The 23,062-nt window shown below is 28.9% G+C and overlaps 1 protein-coding gene across 2 annotated transcripts in view; it reads left to right on the top strand.

The window, feature by feature from the left end:
• The window catches only part of GramD1B (GRAM domain containing 1B), a 158,038-nt gene extending 136,733 nt beyond the window's left edge, over positions 1–21,305 (top strand). For both annotated transcript variants that reach the window (XM_087150077.1, XM_087150075.1), the window contains exons 7-17: positions 341–556; positions 2,445–2,613; positions 5,085–5,231; positions 8,609–8,727; positions 9,763–9,955; positions 11,218–11,271; positions 11,370–11,525; positions 12,959–13,034; positions 14,909–15,010; positions 16,943–17,060; positions 17,656–21,305. In XM_087150077.1, coding sequence (XP_087006203.1) covers positions 341–556; positions 2,445–2,613; positions 5,085–5,231; positions 8,609–8,727; positions 9,763–9,955; positions 11,218–11,271; positions 11,370–11,525; positions 12,959–13,034; positions 14,909–15,010; positions 16,943–17,060; positions 17,656–17,787 — 1,482 coding nt within the window. In that variant the 3' untranslated portion in view covers positions 17,788–21,305. The remainder of the gene's footprint in view (positions 1–340; positions 557–2,444; positions 2,614–5,084; positions 5,232–8,608; positions 8,728–9,762; positions 9,956–11,217; positions 11,272–11,369; positions 11,526–12,958; positions 13,035–14,908; positions 15,011–16,942; positions 17,061–17,655) is intronic.
• The last annotated feature ends 1,757 nt before the right edge of the window (positions 21,306–23,062 follow it).

Below are 23,062 nucleotides of genomic sequence, written 5' to 3'. Positions count from 1 at the left end.
TGCAATTTAAGTGTTGTAATTTAATGTATTGAATTGTATTGTAATTCAATATGTAGTGTGTCTACCACTACAAAAATGCAATTCCAATTCACTAGTATATAAGACATGTTAACTCGATTCTACGACGGGGTACCTTTTCATAGCTGAAGGTTTACATGGTCGATATCTACTCTTCCCACAAATACATTAATTGTATTGTAATTTAATTAATTGTTTTGTAATTAGATCCATTAATTGTATTGTAATTTAATTATACTGTTAAGAAACTATCAGAACTGTTATCTATTATTTGTCGCTATTTCTGTATGTTCTTGTGATGCATTATTATGTGTCTTATTAGCCGATGTCATCGCAAGAACTGTGGCAATGGGTCCACTACAGTTATGGTGAAGAGCTGGGACTGACGAGTGATGATGATGATTATGTAGCCCCCCTTATAGTTGATGAAGACTTAAAAATTACCAGAAATTCTGACCAGAGTCTACTAAAGGATGATCACAAAAGCGATCCAAATCTTCTAGACATTGCAAATGAACTTCTCATTGAAGATGAATCAGTAAGAATCAGTTTTATCTCTTTATTTCAATGTTGTATTTCTAACAATTAAAATATTTAAAATACATGTTTCATCAAATTTGAGCAAGCATAGTTGGCAAACAAGCGTTTTCTAAGATAAAAGTTGTAAAATCAAGTATTACGTCTAAGCTCACTGATGTGACTGTTGGTAGTTTATTAAAGAAGTTTTTGATTATAAATATGTTTTCATTTAATCCTTATAATTTAGGAATATAATTTTAAACCTAAGCAAAAATGCAATTTTCACCTCTATTACTTAAATTTGTAATAATAAGTGCAAAATAATAAAAATACATAAGTGCAGCACACACCCTAGGCAAAATTTTGCTGACCCCTGTTTTGTATAGAAACAGCAATATTTTTTTTATTTAAATGTATTCATAGCTATTAAAGTGTTTTTATTTTATTCTTATTTTTCATTACAGAAGCATTTGATTATAAGTCATTTGTTCGTGTTGTTCAATGTGTAGGTGTCATCATTGCATGCGTTGCTATGGCCACCGCTGCTGTTTATTAGTTTAAAAATGATGTTTTTTTTTTTTTTATTAATTTCAGTATCCATTGATACTTAGGTGAGTTTACTCTTGAATTGTGGGATCTGGGAGATTCTATAAAACACTACTGAAGTTGTCAATAAAAAGAATTCCTTCCCTTGAACGATGTTTTCCTTGTTTATTTAAGAATCAGAAATCTAGTCTACAGTTCACCTGTGCATCAAAGATGCATGGGATCAGTATATAAGAACATGGCGCGTAGCGTTCGTTAAAAGCCCTTAAAGGTACTTTTTTCATTGGGTGTTTTTAAAGAGTGCTTAATTTTCCCTTTTTCAAAACTAGATTTTTTTTATTTACTATGTCAATTTTCGCCACGTATTATGCAAAAGCGTTCTTTTCATATTGTTCTATTCAATGTTTTCACAATTTATTCAGCCGCAATCCATATTGGCATACCATCGGTTCATAGCGTGCCAATCATATTACAGCTTTGATAAAATGCTTGAGAGCTCGCATGTGCGTCTGAGCTGGGTTCGGTGATGCTATTGTTGGACTTCATTTTCGACCCTCTAATGTTGAACAAAAAGATCTCTTGGTCTTTTTATAATGGCTAATGTAATCAAGAAAAGAGTTCTTTGTGAGAAATTAGTTATTTTATCACGATCATGTAAATTCTTTAAAAATTATTTTGCATTTTATTAATGTATGTAGAGCTTAAAAATATTTTTGAGTGCTCAAGATGTACCTAAAAGGTGCTTATTTTTAGTTGAAGGATTTGGCTACGCACCCTGGAAAATAAAATGACCGGAGTACAAAGCAGTAACTAACCTCTTAACAGTAACTACATCCAAGACGTAAATAAATATAATTCAGTTAAGTTGCCAATGACCAAAGTTGATATCAAAACTTCATTTTACGACTAATTTGAGCTATTTTGAACTGAAAGGTGTTCATAGGGTCATTTACAAGAAAAGATGTATGGGAGATTAAGTTTTTTTTGTTTACTCCATGTTTAAGCAATTGTTATTGTTAAAACGGTTAACTTAGTCCTTTGACGTGAAAATTTCAGAAAAATCAAAAAATCAATAAAAGATCAAAACTATTATGAAATTATATAGTTCAGTTATTGAAATTTAAGTTTGTAATTTTTTAAAAACTAAAACATAGCATGTTGTTAAATTCTTCGATTATCACTTTAAGTTGTTGATATTTGTAGTATTTTTTTACTGCCTAGTATAATCGAAAGTCAATCTCATTTTCAATTACATTTCTTTCCTTTTTACATTGCCAATATTAAAAGCTATATTGAAGGATTTTCTGCTTCAAAATTATATTGTCTTACTCAACTTATTCTTTTTCGTATTGTTCTTGAAGGAAACGGGAAATGAAGTGTGTGTATTTGATCCTCCTCCTCCATCTGTGAGTGAAGAAGCTGCTGATAAATCTTCACAAAATTCTGAATCCAAAAATATTCCCACTTTAAAATCCACTGAATATCCCACCGACATGAGTGGTACCACTGAGTCTGAAGAAAATATTGAAGGTACGTTAAATTCATTGTTTCTTTTGCAGGGTTAGCCAAAATTGGTGCAGACTGAAAAAACCTGCCCGTGTTTTCACTGATGGGCCCACTAGAAAAAACTACCTCTTTCAATGGCATTTTTTTAAAAATTTATTGCGCTGTATCAATAGGTTTTACTTCAAAAACAAAATTATCCTTAGAATAAAACTTCCAAGATAAATTAACTTGATTCCTAGATTGAAATGCATTCAACTTATTTTTAGAGCATACTGATGTGTGCATAATAGATAAGTGAGAGCTTGGCACTTTTACTTACTAAAGCTGCAACTACTAATGCCGCAATTACTGTCTAATGCCACATATATATATACTTATTGCTGTCATATTTATAATTAATTTTATTATAATTATAAGATTATAGTTAATATTATATTTAATTATAATTTTACAAAATTATAATTGGTATTATAATTAATTATTGTAATTACCCCCGTGGCAGAATCGTGGTGACATGGCAACATTGTCGCAGAATGTTACAGAGTACATTCCTACAGAAAGATCTTCTATTTGGGAAGCTAAGAATTCTAGGTTTTTTTATCTGCATAATTATTTTTCCCTTTCCTGCAGGATTATATTCAAAAAATTATTTTCTCGCATATTGGCGGGGGGAAAAACGCATGATTTTTCCCCCCTTCTACTTTCTATTGAGAGTAAAAAAAATTCCGCAATGACTGGCTTTAGCTAGAATTTCAGATTGATATTATAAAAAGCAATTTCCAAATTGCAAAAATTTAAAAAAAGGTTAAGTATACAAATGGTTTTTAGAACAGGAGAATATCTCCAATAATATTAGAATATGTATTATTTTATGTTCGGATTTTTAAAAAATTCTTACATTTATAATTTAAAAATATATATACTGTTCTATTCTATACGTGAAGGCTTTTTTTTGTAAACAGAAATAGCTTCTGTTACTTTAAATTAGTAGTCTATATGTTTACCATTATAAAAATTCTTTTTCAGAAAGGTAATAGTATGTACTAGAGAGAATTGTCGCAGAAAGCTCGAAAAAATTTTGTCATAAATTATACTTGGTGGCAAGTAAACTTAAAATATTTCTGAATTGTTAAGGGTTAATAACATACATCTATGAAACTAATTCATATTCCATATTTTTGTAATTTCAATGATATTGAATTAGGTTTAAGAATTTTTTTTCTCAGATGATAAAATTTAAATTCTCAATTTTTTTTAAATTAAAAAAAAGTGTAAATAAAGAAATATGACATTGTAACAAATATGACAGTAACATTGATAATTATTAGAAGAACAAGTTTTTATATTTTGCTGTTAGGTATGGACCAGATATGAGCCAATCTTGATAAATATTTGGTTAGGCTAAAAAATTTGTTTTTTTTTTCTGTTAATAAAACAGTTTTATGTCATGTTAAATTAAGTCCTATCCCACATAAATACAGGGCTTATTGATATTCTTTAACTGTTACACTTTTTTTTTCCGCATTAGTCTTGAATTAATGCCATTTAAATTCATGCAAAAATATTTTTATAAAAATTTTACAGGGTAAAAATGCAGTTACGTTTGAAAAAATTTATAATTTTTGAGAGAAGATGTCTCATATATTAGCAATTTATTGGTGCGACAAATTTCCAAACTGTTTTGTTTCAATGTAACACATAAATAAAACAGTCTAAAATGTTCTTTCAATGTTATCAGCGGACTCCTACAGGCCAGAAAATGCTAGGGCTCCTTAATTAACAAATTCCTATAAATTATTCTCTTTTTTAGGTATTAACTTGTAATATTTCGTTATTATCCTTAATATTATTCTCTATTTATTAAATTTTTTTAAAATTTTTATTGCAAATTAACAACTTTAGAACAAAAAGTGGTATTCTTTTATTATAAAATAAAGCATGTCATACGACCCTACTGTGCAATATCATAGAAAAAAAACAAATTTGAAAAATTTTACGAAAAACATATTGAAAACAGTATTGTGCAACTTAGCAAACAATTTTGAAATAATTATTAAATAGCAATTATATTTAGTTTTATAATAAGCTTTATATAAAATTGTTTCTAGCCAAAACTGTTTTTAGAAATTAATGTTACATAATATTACTAAACAATATTTAACTAAAATATATTTAACTAAATTTAAATTATCCAAAAGTTGAAATTTGAAAAATAAAATTTTATGTTACCTTATTTAAACAAAATAAGATAAATTTAAGTTTAAATTTTATTTCAATGTACACTGAAACTAAGTCTGTGATATTGCAATTAAAAATGTTGGGATTAAATAGGTATAATTTTTATCTAATAATCTATTTGTCATTAAGAAATAAAAATAATAGTTTTAAATTTGTTTAAGCCGTAAAGTTTGACCAAGAGGTAAATTTTTTCAAGTGAATTTTTAAAATGATATTCATTGAATGATGTAACTAAATTGTTGTTAATTTGTTTGCAGAGAGTGAATTCAAGTGTCCTTGCGTCAGCCACGAAGGAAAAGAAGTTTTGAATGATGTTTTTCCACTCTCTGTTGATCAGGTTTTTGCTCTCATTTTTACTGGTTCCAAGTTTTATAATGATCTCTTAGAATCTAGGAAAACTTATGGTAAGTCAATTCGAAATTGAGTATAGTTAGCAACTTTTGAGTGAATACATTTTATTTCATTTTATAACTGTCGTTGAATAGCCGACAGAGTTTTCAGTTTACGGCTACCAATGTTCAACTCCGTAGCCTTGTAATTTTGAACCCAATACAGAAGACAAGGAAACTCCTGAATCAGTACCCTCAGAGGTTTGATTTCTTATGGGAACGTGGAGGACTCAACAGATTTAACTTGCATCAGTCACCGCTTTTACTACACATGGACTCTTCAGATCCTGGATCAAGTATTGGGTGAAATTTGCCTTCATTGAGGACTTTTTGATTGTAACTAACCCGCATTTCTGTTACACGGACCGGAAAACCAAGAAAACCTCCCACAATTAAGCCTGACGGCAAGAGGACTCTAACTTAACCCATGATATGTCTACTATTAAGATATTTTACGTCAGCACTGTGGTAGGCGCAAGCTCCGTGTGGAATTCGAATCAACCAGCCATCGCGGGGATTCGAACCTGCTTAACCTCATTGGGAGGCGAGCTCTCTATTTCGGAGCCATCACTCTGAGTGAATGCACTGTACTAAATTTTTAAAAGCTGTATCCCTAGTGTAAAACTTGATTTTAGTAGAAATGCATTACAACTTCATGCACAATGGCAACCAAGAATTTATTAGAAAAACCTACATACGTTGCATAAAGAAATTTTTGTTTATTTTGAAACTAATTTCAATAGCATTACTTAATTTAAATATTTTATTCGCTTCAAAAATAAACAGATTGGAAATAATAGTTGACATGTTTCAAGTGCACAAAAATAGGCAATCATTTTTAAGATTTGCCACACAGAAATCAGAAGAAACAAAAGTCTTTTGAAAGTTCTGTTTCTTTTCATTTATTCTGCAAGTTTTGAAAATGGGTATCTATTTTTGAGTGCTTGAAACACGTCAACTGTTATTTCCAATCTGTATATTTTTGAAATAAATGGAGTTTTTTAATAGGTATTATATTTATCTTACTGCCTTAGTTTCTTGGGATTATTTATTTAATAATTTTAATACCCTTAAAAAGAGCCGCAGGTATGTTGGGAATAGAGCATTTGTCTCCCAATTAGGTTGTCCAGATTCAAATCCTAGCAGGAGGTGGTCGGTACAAATTCTGCTCTCGGCTCGCACTGACCCCCCCCCCCACTTAGTTTCTCGGTGCTGGTATAAAAATATCCTCAGATAAAAATATAATCATGGGTTAGAATCCCCTTGCCAGCAGACTTACTGTGGGAGGTTTTTGTGGCTTTCCTTTCCATGTAATGCAAATGCAGGTGAGTTGCATCAAAAATCCTCCATGAAAGCTAGTTTATCTCTATACTCGATCCAATAGTTTCCTTGTCTTCTGGATTAGGTTCAAAATTCCAAGGATACAAAGTTGAACATTATTAGTCATAAATTCAAAATTTGATTAGCTGTTCAATGTCGATTATGACATAAAATGAAGTAGTCTTGAAAAGAAATACTGAAATTATAAGATTAAAATTTGAAACACATTTCTTTTAAAAGATTTAAATTTATCATCATTAAAAAATTTTAAAATTTTTTTTTTAACCAAGCATGATTAAAACAAATATAAATTTTATGATATGTTTTAAAACTTATATGTATTTTATTTAAAAAAATTTATTTAAGAAATTGAGAAAAAGTTTTAAAGACTTATTTTAATATATTTTTTATATGGAAACAAAGTTTGCTGCCAAAATTTTTTATAATTCAATAATAATTATAATACTATAAATACTTTGCATAATTATACTTATAGCATTATTATTACTTACTCAAAATATTATTACTTAGAATAAATTCGATAATAATAATACTTATAAGTAATTTAAATACTAAGTAAATGTTATATATAATAAGCTTTACTTGAACTTTTGTTTTTAAAGGCAAATGGATGTTGTATTGATTGTATCAAGGAATAATTAAATTGTTATCTCTATGAACACTGAAGTTATTGTTTTCCTTAAAAACACAAATTTTGTCACAAAATTAATTTTACACATCTATATCTATCTCATCAAAAACAATTGCAATTGGTTATAAGTTTTATTTGTTTATTAGATTGCTTTTTTTTCTTCTTCTTTTTTCTTGAACCACATTAATTTTATATTGTTTTGCAAAAATGAAAAAATCTCAATATTTCAATTTACTTTATTCAAAACAAAAATAGTTCTAAAACATTAAAAAGAATAAAATGCATACATTAAAATAAAAAGAAAGTGTAACTTATATGAAATATTTTCTTGATTTGATACTTTCCTCTTTATATTGACTTATGATTATGCTTAATTCAGCACCAACTGTAATTTTCATCTTTATTGCGTGTCAAATAACTTATTTGCATGGATAATTAATTTATTGTAAAATTTATATGCATTATTATTCACTCTTTCTAGAATGCTAAAACCAAGTATGTGTTTTACTTTTCATTTAACAAATGAAACTGAACATATCAACTTTAAATGCAAAATTTTTATATTTTTATTTTATTTCAAAATTATTTTAACTGAAAGTGTAATTACATAGATCTGTATAAACACCCGGTTTTTTAGTCAACATAAAGGAGAACATTCTAAAAATTTAATTTTATCAGTCAAGAGGTTCAAGAAATTGCTTCTTTAAAAAAATTAACATTGGAAAAAATCATGTTTTAAAATCCTTTCTTTTATGATATTTTTAAGTCCTGCAGTACAACACCGGAGTCAAGTATCACTAGCTGCGGTCAGTAAGCAGATGAGTCACCACTTTGATCAGCCTGTGTAGGGGGTGCTCGGTATCGGTCATCTGAAATTGTTCTACCTTAAAATGCTCGACTTTGCACTCATGTCGTCAGGCTACCATAACAGAGGAGCCACCTCCTCTGCAGAGGATCAAAATTGCGATGGCATGTCTTTGGATCATCCTCAGAGATGTTTCCCGGTCCGTCGCCAATACCCCATTGTGCAGCTCTAGTGTGACTTTAATAAAGTTCCTATAATGTCTTAAACAAAACTTTCAGGTGAAATTATTTGCATTTTGCTTTCCAAAATTGTGGTTTGGAGTGAAATATGTTATGAGATATGAAAAAAAATAATTACATGAACATTATTGTTTCATTTTCTAATTTTAATTTATATTTCATAGCTCTGATATCTTAATATAAGCCGCTTGTTTATCCTTCTTACGAGAACATTATAATTTTAAAAAGAATAAAATATATAGTGTCTAGTTTTTTTCATAATAGTGTATTTTCTTTTTAAAAAATACAGAACGTAAAAATTTTATGTATTATTTTTGTATGATGGATATTATGTATTTAGATATTAGATATTAACTTTTAGATATTATGCGTTTAGATATTATGCAGAGTCCCTGGCAAATCACCCCAGAGTTTGATTTGAAAATGAGACAAGTTACTTATACTCTCACTTTAAATCATTCAATGGCAAAAAGTGCTCAAACTACTGAAACTCAGGTAACAAGCAAGCTTTTTCTTCAATTATTTCTTCCAGTACTGTATGTTATATAGCTACAATGTTATTTGCTGTTCTCATATTTACTGCAAAGAATTGATAGTTTAATGATGTTAATCACTGCATGCAATTTTTAAAATGATACACACAAAAAAATTTAGAAAATTTAATCTGTTTATTTTGTACAAATTGGCCATAAATTACTAAGTATACTGCACTAACATTTTATTATCTTTTAGAAGTGTTATGTTAAAACTCGTAGTGTAATTGAAAATGTAGTCCATACCACACCAAAATACAGATTGACGAACAGTAGCTGGATTTCACAACTATCAATACTCGAAATAACTTCTAATTAAGAATAAAATATGCCGATATGAAACATTAAACTCAGTGTTAATGTATTTTTATGAAATATATTTGTCATTTATAGAAAATTCGAAGAAATATTAACCACTTCTGTTTATTTTATTTATTTTTTAAAAATAGAAAATTAAATTTTTGTACATTAATAAGCATAGTAACTGCTCTGCATTATTTAAGGGAGGGAAATTAAGTTGCAGCACTAAAGCTTGCAGTTAATGCGCTTTTTTTCTTTTTTTAGTAAATAAAGAAAAAAACTTGAGTATCAATTGAGCTACACATAGGTGAAAAAAATGCTTCGTGTCTAACCATAAAGCTTTTAAAGAAATTTTGAATAATTTCTTGTTCCAGCAATCACATAACTGAATGTTTTATGCACAGAAATTAATTCAGGGTGGCCACAAATTGGAAGAATTTTATCAATCTGGAAAAATCAGGGAACTTCTCATGGAATTAAAATAAAAAACTAAAGAAAAAAAATCATGGGAAAAGTATTAATTAGAGTTTGAGATACTTCCAATATTGTTTTCCAAAATTATTGATAAAAATTATAGGCTGTAGAAGCATAGTGAATCAGTAGCGTAGGAATTCAAAAAAAAAAAATGTCTTCTGTATATTAAAATCTTTGATATATGCTTTGAAAATGAAACTCTACTATTTTATTAATTTGGCAGAGGCTATTGAAGCATAGCAAGCCAGGACAAGTTTATACTGTTGATTGTGATGTTGTTAATACTGGAATACCATACAGTGATGCTTTTACTGTGAAATCTGTCTATTGTCTCACAAGTGTTTCAAAACGAGAAACTCGACTACGGATATCTGGCTGTGTCCGCTATAAAAAGTCCGTGTGGGGCTTAGTTAAATGTAAGTCATTATCTATTGCAATTAATTTTTTTCCCAGATGACAAACTATTTTTAACTTCAAGAGTATCTGTGCAAATTCTACCTTTGAATTGATGTTAAGTGCTGACCGGACTGTGTAGGGGTCAGGGATCTTGCATCAGAAAGGTTCTGGGTTTGAATCCCTGGCAAGGCATGGATGTTGTTTCATTCTCTGTACTATCTGTCCTTACAGTTTGTGCAACGTTGGCCCACCTAATAGGGTGCCCCTGAAAGAGTGGCCAACAAATCTGCCCTGTAAATGCCTGAATTGACGAAATGTTAACACAGGCAGAGATGCTTGTGCTCCGGAAAAAATCCGGAATTTTCTTTAACCACGATCCGGAGTTCCAAGGTCCAGTAATTTCAAGTTATGTTAAGAATTTATATTGGCAAACGATATTTATGTGTTTTATAATAATAAGCGTATTTAGTGATAAAAGTAAACTTATACATAATTATTCATTTAAATTATACTGCTTATAATTTATTTTGAATTTCATGTTTTGAAAATAGCAATGATTTCAATTTACAAAGATATAAATTTTTTGAAATGCATGGCTAAATGATGATTTTACTCAAGAAATTTTCAGGATTTTTGAGTTGGGCTCACAATCACCCCTGCACAGGTGGCCATTGGAAATGGAAAAAAAATTTCATGTTACGCCAAGACGCCAAATTTCAACTTGCCATTGGGAGCAAATAGTCAGTGAATGAATTTTGTCGTGTTCAATACTGTGTTTCAAATAAAAGTATGGTCTGTATTTTTCCCAGATGTTAATGTTTACTTGCAAAATCTGGGGAAAATATCAGGAGGCAACTTCAGCAAACCTTCAAGACTGCAAAACTCTGAATTTGAAAAATTGATTTACTCAGAATTTCTAAAAATAAATAGCTAACTTACATATTTTGACCACCAAGAAATGATATTTTAGTGCTTTATGTAAACATAAATGCTAAAAGTATGGGAACATTTGCAATATTTTTCTTATTTGTAATATTTTTTATATTTTTCTTAAGGTGCTAAGGCAGTAAATTAGTATATTTAAGTTATTTTATTTAAGTTTTTAAAGGTGTATATGTGTGTGAAAAAATATTTAAATTGATGTTGGTTAATAAAGATATTCAAGTTAAGCAAAGTTTATCAAATTGAATTATTTTAACATTTTTAATAAATATTGACTCTTTAGTGGAATTATAGTGGAAAATTTCTCGCATATTTTTTCATCGTAATCTTTTATTTATAGCTCTTATAGAAAAAAGTGCAATGCAAGGCTTAGCAGATTTCGCTACTGATTTAGGTTAGTTTTTGTTTCATCCTCTGTTATAATTTTGTTTTTCATTCTTTATTTAGTTTTTCTTTTCATGACCCATACTTATGTTTTATTTCCCCTTACAGCGAGCGCCCTGCGTAAAGAATCAGAAATTTCTAGTCAGCAACCATTAACCAAAAAAACACGAAGGAGAAAAAGAATAAAACTGGAGCCCCTAAAATGTGAAACTTTAAAAGATGCACCTAGAATATTGCAGAGGCAGGCTACCATGAAAAACATTGGTATACACATTTTTAATTTTGTTTTTTTAAATGACTGAGTGCAAGATGTTATGGAATGACTTCCCTTCATATGTTTTTGTAAAGAATGAATTAAAAGAATGCACATATCATAATTAAATATTTAAAAGTGGAAAAGTAAAAGCATTTTAAAATCAATATTATGTCCAAGAATAAGTGTTTAACTATTCCAGACCAATTCAACTAATAGTGTTTACTTTCAGCTCTTAACTACTAATTTTCACCTTAATGATAGTTCCAGTAGCTTTAATCGCAGCAACTTTGTGATTAAGTGAAAGAAGTGAACTGTGGGAGGTTCTTGTGGTTTTCCTCTCTATGTAATGTAAATTTGGGTGAGTTCTATTAAAGAGTCCTCCACAACGGTAAGTTTTGCCCAATACTTAATCCAGGAGTTCCCTTGTCTTCTGGATAGTGTTCTAAATTACAAGGCTACGGAGCTGAACATTATTACTCATAAATTGGGTCTGCTGTTCAACAACGGTTATGAAATAAAATATTTAAGTTTCTCACCCTTAAATCTTTGTTTTTAGTCGAGGGTTTCAAATGTCCACCAGTCTTTTTTTTAATCCTACAATGAACAACGGGGGATGAGACAACACAGCATTTTAATAATACATCATTACAATACATTAATACAATGCAACAATATAATACAGTACACGATACATCATTGTAAAAAGGCCCCCAGGCTGTAATTTTGATCAGTGACAACTTTTTCAAGAATTAAAAAGTTTTTAAGTAAAGAAACAATTGGTATAAATGCCGTAAGACATTGCTTTTAAAGTATTTTTCACAATATATTGAACATTACAAGGTATGTTTTGGTAAACGTTGAAAATATGTTAATAATAATGTTAAAACAAAAATTTATTATGAGATAACAATGGCTAAATAGGTTTTTTTTTTAAAATTAAGAAACCAATTGAAATCAAAGCTTATTTCCATTAAGTCTAAAATTAATTTATATAATACTCTAATAAACCTGTATTACTTTATGGCAGCAAATGCTGGTTCTTAAATAAAAATAAGGGGGGAAAAGAAACTGAAAGAAAAATACTCACGGCCATCTTCAAAACTGTTAAAAAAAAAAAATAATAATCAGTGTTTGGTAGATTCAGTACAATAATGAATTATACAAAAAATTTAAGCAACTAAACATATTTTCAATTATTAAATCCTGTAGAATAAAATATGTTTCACATCTATAGAAGTTTAAGGAGGAGTAGATATCAACAATGTCAACCTTCATCTATGCAAAAGTTATTTTCATGTGCCTTTGACGTAATAAAGTGTTGGACCTGAATCTTTAAAAAATTAGAAGAATATTTGAGTTATAAATTTTTATACTAATTATATTTTATTAAAAAATAATAGTTTAAGGAACTAAAATACTGCTTTTTGTTTTACTCTTTTAGGTACTTCTGTTCCTGTAGTTGACTTTAGTTGTCTTAGTACTACTCCAGATATTGTTATACGAGTCATATTAATTACGTAAGCTTTTCTATTTAAACTATGTTTCTTAAATAAATTATTATTTTTTTGCTGTTATATACTGTTTGGGGGTTTTGTCATATTAAACAAAAAGAGACAGTGAAATAACAATTACCGTATGATATATTACTAGCCTTTTGCTGCTCTTTAATAGAATGTTAAGAAATAACTTCATTCGGAATTTCCCTTTTTTTTCCGTACAAATCTTTTATATGCACTTCTTTTTTAATGCACTGCTACAAAATACTGTACATTAAAATAAAGATGGACCTGTGTATCAGTACATTTGATATTTTAATTTAAAAGTAGTACTTTTTTTCTTTAAAATTGCTAAATTAATTTCCAAAGTATTGACTAATCAAAATTCTACAATTTTCAAAAGTAAATTATACTTTTGTTTGTTACTTCTAGATTACAGTGCACTCTTTAAAACAATGTTTCTTGCATGTAAGTGGAAGTAGTAATCATTACCAACTGACGAAATAAAATAATTTTCAGTTTATTATACTAGTTTAAGTTGGGGAATGAGTAGGTTTGTTCTAAAATTTGCCTCTTGAAACAATTTTCAGATTAAGAAACTTTGCGTCTTTATCAAAATTTTTGCCTAGTCTAAATAATTGTATCCAGTATCGAAATCAGAATTAACTGTCGTCCTTGTCCACTAAGATTTGTCTTAGTCCCTTGGACCAGCAATGAGTGTAATGAGATGGTATACTGTTATGTTTTTTCTTTTATTTTTATTTTCATGTTTTTGTCGCAAATTCTTTCATATCTTGTATAACTTTGATATTATCAATAATGTTTTGTAGAATATGCTTTCATAAATAACTTTTATTTAAATCTAAAAAGTGCACTCGATAACCTTTTTAAATAATAGTTTAATTCAAAATTATAATTAATTTTATTTTTTTACATAATTAAAAAAAGTAATTATTAATTTAAAAAATAGAATGAGCAACTCAATCTTGAATGTGTATAAAATTGTGTATAGATTGTTTTTATAGTGGCTAATATAATCAAGAGACGCCCGGTGGCTGAGCGGTAGCGCTTCGCGCTGTCATGCCACAAGTATCTGGTTCGATCCTCGGGCCGGGCAAGGTTGACTCAGCCTTTCATCCCTTCAGTGGGTCGATAAATGAGTACCAAGCATGCTTGGAAACTAAACACTGGGGGTTCCGCGTTCGGCTGACCACCTGACCGGAACATCTGTTCCTGCACCCCAGAACCCAAGGTCAAGAAAGCTGAGATGGGCATAGTAGGCCTTGGCCCTCTAGGGCTGTCGCGCCGCTGAGTTTAGTTAATATAATCAAGAAAAGAGTTCTTTGTTAGAAACTCGTTATTTTATCATGATCATGTAAAGTCTTTAAAAAGTATTTTGCATTTTGTCATTGTGTATATGCAGCTCTTTCAACTTTTTTCTTTGGAAATTTTTTTATTTATTAGTGTGCCTATCCGATTTACGATTTTTTTTAGAGTGGTTAAAAATATTTTTAGAGTTATTAGTGTTTAAAAGGTACATATTTTTTTGTTGAAGAATTTTGCTACGGACGCTGTTGAAATCATAGATTTGTTTTTCATTATTTTTTTTAATTACATATAGGTCCTTTTATTGAATTACTTTCCCTTTTTGTATACTGCAAATTATAACTATTTATTTATTGTTGTAAGCTAGTTAGAATAAATGTTGAATTAAAAAAAGTGTGCATTTTTGAATTATATCACTGTATTACTACACTGTATTATTTCCCTTTTTGTATACTACAAATTATAACTATTTATTTATAGTTGTGAACTAGTTACAATAAATGTTGAATTAAAGAAAGTGTGCATTTTTGAATTTTGGCTGTATTTTTAACTATTTTGTTACTTTATAGGCTGGTTATTCTTTTGTTTCTAAATATGTTGCTTTTCTATAAATTATGGTCTTTAGAAGATCAAAGTTCAAAACAAGTCCCATTCATGGAATATTCAGATAGGTAAATATATGACTTTCATATTGTCAAACAACATCATTGAGTTTTCAAAAGTTAATTCTCATTGTGTACTCAGTACTATACTAATAAAATGCCCAAACTTTTATTCCTATTAACTTTACTTTGATCTTATCTGTTCTACCATAAAAAAGTACTAAATGGAAAACAATTCTTTATTTGTCTGTATAGCAATAATTAAGTTCCCCCCCCCCCCAGAAGGTGCAAACTACATATATCCTTGTAAGACCTAAACCATCTGTATTTCTAGCTTTTTTCTTATTACAGTAGAGAACCAATTATCTGGAATGCTCGGGACCATCGCTATCCCGGATGTCTGAATTTCCCGGTTTTCTGGATCAACCAAAAAGTGTCGTTAATCGATGTTTTATCGAACCCGAATTACAAGGAAAAAGTGTAACACATTTTAAAGTAAGAGAAAAAAGAAAAGCACTCCTAAATTTAAAAAAAAAAAAAAAACAAATGGTAAAAAAACAACATTTGAAGGAATAAAAAAAATTGCAAGTTTAGACAAGAAAAACAAGTTTAAAAAATACAAAATTCTCATATTTATTTTTTGAAAATAATTACAATTCCTAAATTAACTAATATAAACAAAACCAAAGATTAAATAGCGCAATATATTTCATACCTAATTATACAGGGGGGAAAACAATAATATGAAAGTAAAACTTATTAATTGAAATAAAAGCAACGAAAACCGAAACGATAGTTAAAAAAGGCACTAACATAAATATTAAAACCCGGAACAAGGCAAGATCAATAAGATTAACGGAATTAAAAAAAGAAGAAAAAAACCTAATGATAAAATTTATGAATAAAAAGAAATAATTTATTGAATGCTAAATTTATCGTGAAAAAGAAATCAAACATAGTGGAATCAGAAAAACAAAACTCCAATCTGCTTCATAAAATAATTGTATGTTTAAATTAATAAACAATTCTCCTTTTATTATTTTTTTTTATGAAAACACGATTTTTAACGAAAGCAGATGTGATTCCACATCAAGAAAAACTTGCAAACGATTCTGCGCATCTGAAGAATCAGAATTTATTCAAAAGAAAAATATTTTGCTTTTTTGTTAACCAATGTCAAATAGATAAATATATTTTTCTCTTTCATCTTCTGTTCACTGATAAGCATGTGCATGCATTTTCCCCACCCCCTCGTAAATCAAAGCGAAAACGAAATCAGCATGCCACTCCTTTGAGTTTGATTGGCGGCCTAAAGGAGAAAATAAAACATTCATCCCTTCCCTGCCTCCTCTCGATCTGAAGATGTTCATGGTCACGGAAGAAATGATGTTTCGCTGGGTAAACGGGGGGAAAAAATTCTCTTCTTCCTCACATTTTCCTCTACTCAGCTTCAAGGATGAGTCCAATTTCCGTTTTTTTTCATAATCGTTCTAGTTTAAAATGGCGGGAAAACCAAGCAAAAATTTTTCCCGGTTATCTGGATACCGAATAAATGGTTCTCAACTGTATTTCCTTATTCAACAACCTAAGAACTTGCCTTTAAGTCATGTGGGTAAGATCCCCGCCGACCATGGTGACTGATGCACATTAAATCTGTTGAGTCGCAAAGTCCTCCATGTTCCCGTAACAAACCATACCAGGTACTCCAGGAGATTCCTTGTCTTCTGCTTTGGGTTCAAAATTACAAGGCTACAGAGTTGAACATAAGTAGTTGTAAACCCAAAAATTGGGTCGGCTTTTCAACAACGGTTATATAAAAAAAAATTTTTTTTAAAAAGATTCAGTATCGTACATCTATGATGCATGGAGACCAAAGATGTAAAATCAAGTGCTTTTGCAATACATTTTTTAAAAAATGTATAAATATTTCTTCAAGTTTTCTTAAATCATATTTTGTTAAATCAAAAATTAAATCTTATTAAATCAAAAATGTATTTACAGCCAATCATTAACCAAAGAAGATTACATTAATTTACTTCAGAAACAGGATTCCCTGCACAGAGCAGAAACGGAGAGGTGGCGAGAAGCACTGACGGAAGTCATAAAACTCATTCATCTGGTAATTATTCGATTATTCCGTAATTTAAATTTATTACGTGATTTAAAAGTTATTTTTTCTGAGTCGCATTCATGTGATTTAAAAATTTAGTATCGCAATTCATATGCACACCAGTTTAAAATCCAATGTTGCTATTCCTATTCACTGAATCTAAAAATCATACATCGCGATTCGTATTATGGAATTCAAAAATCCAATATTGCGATTTGTATTTTCGCGTTCTTAAGGTATCATGATTCATATTCACGCGATTTTAAAATCCAATATCGCAATTCTTGTAAGAACTTAACTATTTTTTTTCTTTTATAACTATAAATTTTTTTTTTCTTTAACTATATTTTTCTACTATAAAATTGTGATAATATTTATTAGTTGGTAATTTAGTTATTAGTCTTAGTTCAAAAAATTATAATAAATATGAATAGTATATAAATTTTTAATTTTTTTTTTTGGTCATAAAATTTTTAGGGTATTTTAGTTTGTGTCTCAATCACCCCTGATAGTGCTTAACAATGTACTTAAAAGGCGCTTATCTTCAGTTGAAATGTTCTGTAAGTACTGCTCTTTACCAACATGTTCTGCTTTTCTATTTTAGATAGAGAAGTCTCTTTCTGAATTAAAAAGCAGCATTGATACGTACAGCAGTACGTCCATACTAAAAACAATAGCCCTCCGCATGTCCCAAACCACTGAAGAAGCGAGCACCTCTGAAGAGCAGCAGCAATAAAGAAATTCTTTAAACATGTTGTGTAAATAATTATATAGAGACTATTTATGTAAGGTTATTTAGATTTTTGAATATTTTCTCTATGGGATTAAATATGTTAGATTTGTATGTGTCTACCAATAAGTGATATTTTTCTAATTTCTTCTCCCTGTGTTCTCAATGAAATGAATAGATTAGGGTTGCACAGGCCTAACATTCTTTTGATTTTAATTTATTTTGAATCAAAACTTTAAATCCATAAGTACTAATTCAAGTGGTCAAATTTTTCTTTTTAATATTCTATTTTAAACATATTTTGATAAAGGAAAATATTTTTTTTAATCCAAATTAAAGATTTAAATAATTTATGTATAGAAAATGAAAAGAATAATTGATTTTTCTATTGAGAAAATTTTAAACCTATTTAACTTTAATAATGATGTACATAACTGAAGTCAATATTATTGAGTTTTATATTTTCACACAATTTTGTTGAGCTTAATCCAGAGTGTGTAGCGTTTCTAAAAAGTGCTTATTTTTGATTTATGTTTTTTAAAAGCTCTTATGTTTTTTAAAGGTGCTTGCTAATTTAATCTTTTAAAAAGAGTTTTTGTTCCTTTGCCAAGACGATTGTCGTTCGAAATTACAAAAAATGCATGATTTTCATAATTCTCTCTGCAATATTTATCAGAAACTAGTTATTTTATCATGATTATATTGAAGTTTTTGAAAATGTTTTTGAATTTTTTGGTTTTATGTTTATAAATTAAGAACTTTGAATGATAGAAAAAAATAGTTTTTATTCCTGCACAGATCCTAACTATGATTTTTTTTTTTTTTGGAAAGTGATTAAAAATATTTTTAGTGCTTAAAAAGTACTTAAAAGGTGCTTATTTTTTGTTGAAAAATCTGGCTACGCACCCACCCTGTATTAAAAAAAAATTTTTTTTTGATAAATCCATATTACTCAAAGGAATATTAAAATTATACGCTAAATTAAATTTTAAAAACGCAATTTTTTATATTCAACCCTCTTTCAAAAAAGGTTGTGCACCCCTGAAATAGATATTACTTTTTTGCCCTCTAAATTTATGCTACTTTCTAAAAAAATTAAGAACCCCTCTTTTTAAGATTAATAACTAACTTTGTTTCACATTAACTCCTTTTAATGTTGCTTTTTGTTGTTTTACTATTTTTAAACCTTTAATGAGAAGAACTCCTTATATCATGTAACAGTCTTTTCCAAATGTCTCTATCGAAAACAAAGATTAAAAAGAGGAAAAAATTTTTAAAAATTAGATAGAGAAATTATTTTTAAGGAACGTTTATTATGAATGTCTCACTTTCTGAGTAATAGTAAAAATGAAAATGAAGGTCGTTTCTTAAAAGATCATAAGTTTTGTCCACTTTGGCAAGATTCTAATCTAAGATTATTATGTCCTTTCGGCTTTTAATTAACTTGTTTTTTATTAATGTTTGTATTAATTCACATCATCTGCCAAAATTATAGTCAGTAAATGAATTCTTTTTTATTAAATAAGAAAAATTCATTTCAGTCTGTTTATTAATGATTTATAGCTCATTAGTTCTATAATAATTAAAATCAAATTAGGTCTAATTTCGATAGGTCTAATTTTGATTTTTAAAAATTTGCACTGAAAATAATGTTATCTGATTTTCTTTTGTTAAATCAAAGATCTTGTATTTTCAATTTATTTGTGTTTTTATAAAACTTTCATATTTCAATCTAAAATAAACAATCTGTGAATGATTTACATTCGATTTTTTAATGATTTAAATCTACAGCATTAAAATCTCTTGTATGTATGACCTAAAATTATTTCAAGTATAGTCATAAGCATATCAAAGATGTAAAACAAAGCTATGGAGTTTCAGAGGAAAAAATATATCCGCAACAAGTATTGTGATTATTATATTTTGAAGTAAAAAATTCATGGACCAAAGAAAAACGAAATATCAGTACCTCATTATTAGTAAACTTCTCAAGTTGGAATACAATATTTAATTCATATTTAATGTTTTCAATTGTTGCTATAAAATTTATCATGTGTAAATACTTGTATCGATATTATTTTAAATAACTTTTAATTATGTACTTATTTTTTTAACTCTTAGTTCTTCATTATAATACGTTTAATATTTATTTCTACTGTTAATGTTTTTGTTCCTATTTTGAAATAATTTATGTAATTTATTTGTTGATGATGTATTTATTGTATTTCTTATATTCCCTTGAATTTTCTTTGCATGTGTTTCTGTTTGACAATTTGTCATTTTTTAAAAAAAATTTTATTAGTATTATTAATTTTAGTATTTTTAAAAAAAATCAAAGATTTTGTTTCCTTAATTGATATATGGTTATAAAATATTTCGTATTATCACTAATTCCTCTTTTTAAATGATTATCTGTTATATTTTAATTTGCAAATAATAATTTCATTCATGTTGTCTATGCTTATCAATCATGTTCATGATATGTTGATTTACAATCAAATTTTTTTCCTTGTTTATTGATCTCTTTAGCTAAATCTTGGTGAAAATCAAGTGAATTTTTTTTAACAAGTTTAAAAGTGGAACTTAAAAACTAAGTGCAATACAGTGTAATTAAACAAAAAAGAGTGATTTCATATTCTTTTTAAATTTCCATGCAAATTTCGAAAAAAAAGCATTATATAGGGTATCTGCGCACCTGGAAAGTCATGAAAAATTATGGAAAGTCATAATTTAACTTTTTTTTTTTAAAAAAAAGTCATGGATTTAGGTTGCCGAAAATTAAATTTTTAAAATTGAAATCCCCTCCTCCCCCAATTTTATGGGGTTCTGAATATCTAGCAAAATCCTCACTCACAGTCATATTTTATAAAGTTCTTTAAAAGTTATGGTGTTTTTTCTTTCATTTTTTTGAAGCATCATTTCTAGAGGGAATTATCTTTTAAACCTATATGATGTCGAAATTTTTATTATTATTTATTTATTTTATTTTATCAATTTAAAATTCTAACTGAAGCAAGCCAGTCATTGGCAAATTTTTTTTATTCCGAAATGAGAACAGAAAACTGGAGTATTTCTTTCCTTTCCAATGAACAAGAAAAGTATCTTTAGAATATAATTCTGCAAAAAAAGGGGGGGGGGGATTTTAACTTTTTTAATTTTACACTTGTTTTATTGCATCATCTCTTTACTCTGTTTTTTAAATTTAAAATCTATAAATATAAAGATGCAGAGTATAACAGTTTTGGTTATACCTATCATTTCAATTAATGTTATTATAATGCTTTTATAAATTATTGTGTTTTTGTGGGAGAACAAAGTAAGTCATAAAAAATTCTTGGAATTAGTCATGGCTATGAAAATCTAAAATGTGGCAGATACCCTGTGAATGCATCTATTGTATTTCGAGTATACAATATAATTCATAAGTTAAAGAGTCCTCCAATTGTTATCCTGGTATCCTTATGTGATAAATTTTATGATTGTGTTATTGTTATTTAATTGAAAATAAAACTAATTTAAACATATTTGTCTCATTTTTTTAAATGACTGCTATAAATCGTTTATTCTTTTTATTAGTATTATTAGCTATTGCTTTTTTTGTTTACATTAAAAAAAAATTTCTTTCATATCTGCTACATAAAATCTAAATTTTATGGTTGAAGGAAAAAGAATTTGACAAAGTTGACTACAATCTCTGATTAAAATGTTTTTTTAACTATGTAACTGCAAAATCAAATTTTAAAGTTGAAGTAAAAAAAAAATATTTAATTTAACTGACCTATGCACTGATCTTATATATCTTTTTGTTTTTATTGAAGCATTTTTTTAAAATATACAACAACAAAATAAAATTTTGAGATTGAAGGACAAAAATTTTAATATATAGCCGACTTAAATCTTGTTATAAACTAGTTAGTTTTGATTAAAATACTTTTTCTACTTATAGGCAATTTTCAAAGTTAACTGTGCGGGCAATGAAGCTGCTTGTGTAAACATAATTTTCACTATTACTGAATCTAAAAGTGCTTGAGTTTGCATTTCTCCTTTACTTATTTACATCCTGGCTAAAGTATAATCAAGATTATTAAAAAAAAAAAAAAAAACGAAATTATTGTGCTAGAACAAAAAATAAAATGGTGAAGTGAAAAATAGAGATATGAATGGTTTAAGGAAAAAGTATACAAGGTCAGCTATAATACAGCAGGGGATAAGTGGTGTGTTTTGTTTGCTAAAGAAAACAGTAAAATAAAGAAAATGAATCATAATATGTTTTTAGAAAAAATAATCAAATGATTGATTTAACGTGTAGAGTATTATCAAGGAGGTGTAAATTTCTAAAAGATTGTAAAACAACGCTAGACAGTATTAATTGGGGAAAAAATTAAGTTCAGTCTTGTTCAGTAACTCAGAGGCACCCATGTAAATGAAGTATCCACCCTGTGGGCTGCAGACATTTTACTTCTTTATCAGTAAGTTATTATTTTTTTTTAATACTACATGTTTAAATTTTTTATATAAATTAGAGAGTTTTTTTTTTACATTCAGATATTTAAAGAGCTTATTTTTTAACAAAAAAAATTTTATGTAGAAATTTTGTCCCGCAGTGGACGGTTCGCAGCAGATCACCGAAGTCAAGCATCACTGGCTGCGGTCAGTGTGCGGGTGGGTGACCACTTGGATCAGCCTGCGTAGGGACCGAGGGTGCGCGGTATTTGTCCTCGTTAAACTGTTCTACCGTAAAGTGCTCGACTTCGCATGCAGGTCGTCGGGCTACCGAAGCGGGGGTGCCATCCCCTCCGCAGAGGATCAAAATTGTGATGGCATGTCTTCGGATCATCCTCAGGGATGTTTCCCAGACCGTCGCCAATAGCCCATTGTGCAGCTCTAGTGCGACGTAAATGAACAACAACAACAATGTAGAAATTTAAAAATATTTTAAGTGGTAGCCAAATAGCAGTTTCAGTTAGACCATCGTCCTCAAAAGATTAAAGAAACCCTGGTAGCAAAATTTCTAAAAAAAACATTCTAAAACCCACTTTGCCTATTTTTTTTTAAAAATCTGTTAGATTGAGGCGAGCCGACCAGGTGGTTAGCATATCTGACTGCGGAGCCATTGGCCACGGGTTCGAATCCTGCTCAGGGCATGGATGTTTCTTTCTCTCTGTGTGTTCTATGTCCTTTCCTCTTCGTGTGAATGTGACACGCCCTATAAACGGGGTTGTGGGACGTGGGCGACGCTGCTCCTCCGCCGTGACTTCGCCACAGGTGCCCACTGGGTTAC

The sequence above is a fragment of the Parasteatoda tepidariorum genome, chromosome 1 (genome assembly GCF_982258835.1).
Source record: "Parasteatoda tepidariorum strain Cologne lab strain chromosome 1, Ptep-v5.0, whole genome shotgun sequence".
Taxonomy (NCBI): domain Eukaryota; kingdom Metazoa; phylum Arthropoda; class Arachnida; order Araneae; family Theridiidae; genus Parasteatoda; species Parasteatoda tepidariorum.
The sequence above is the reverse complement of the archived record's forward strand: the minus strand, read 5'-3'. Positions and strand labels throughout refer to the sequence as shown.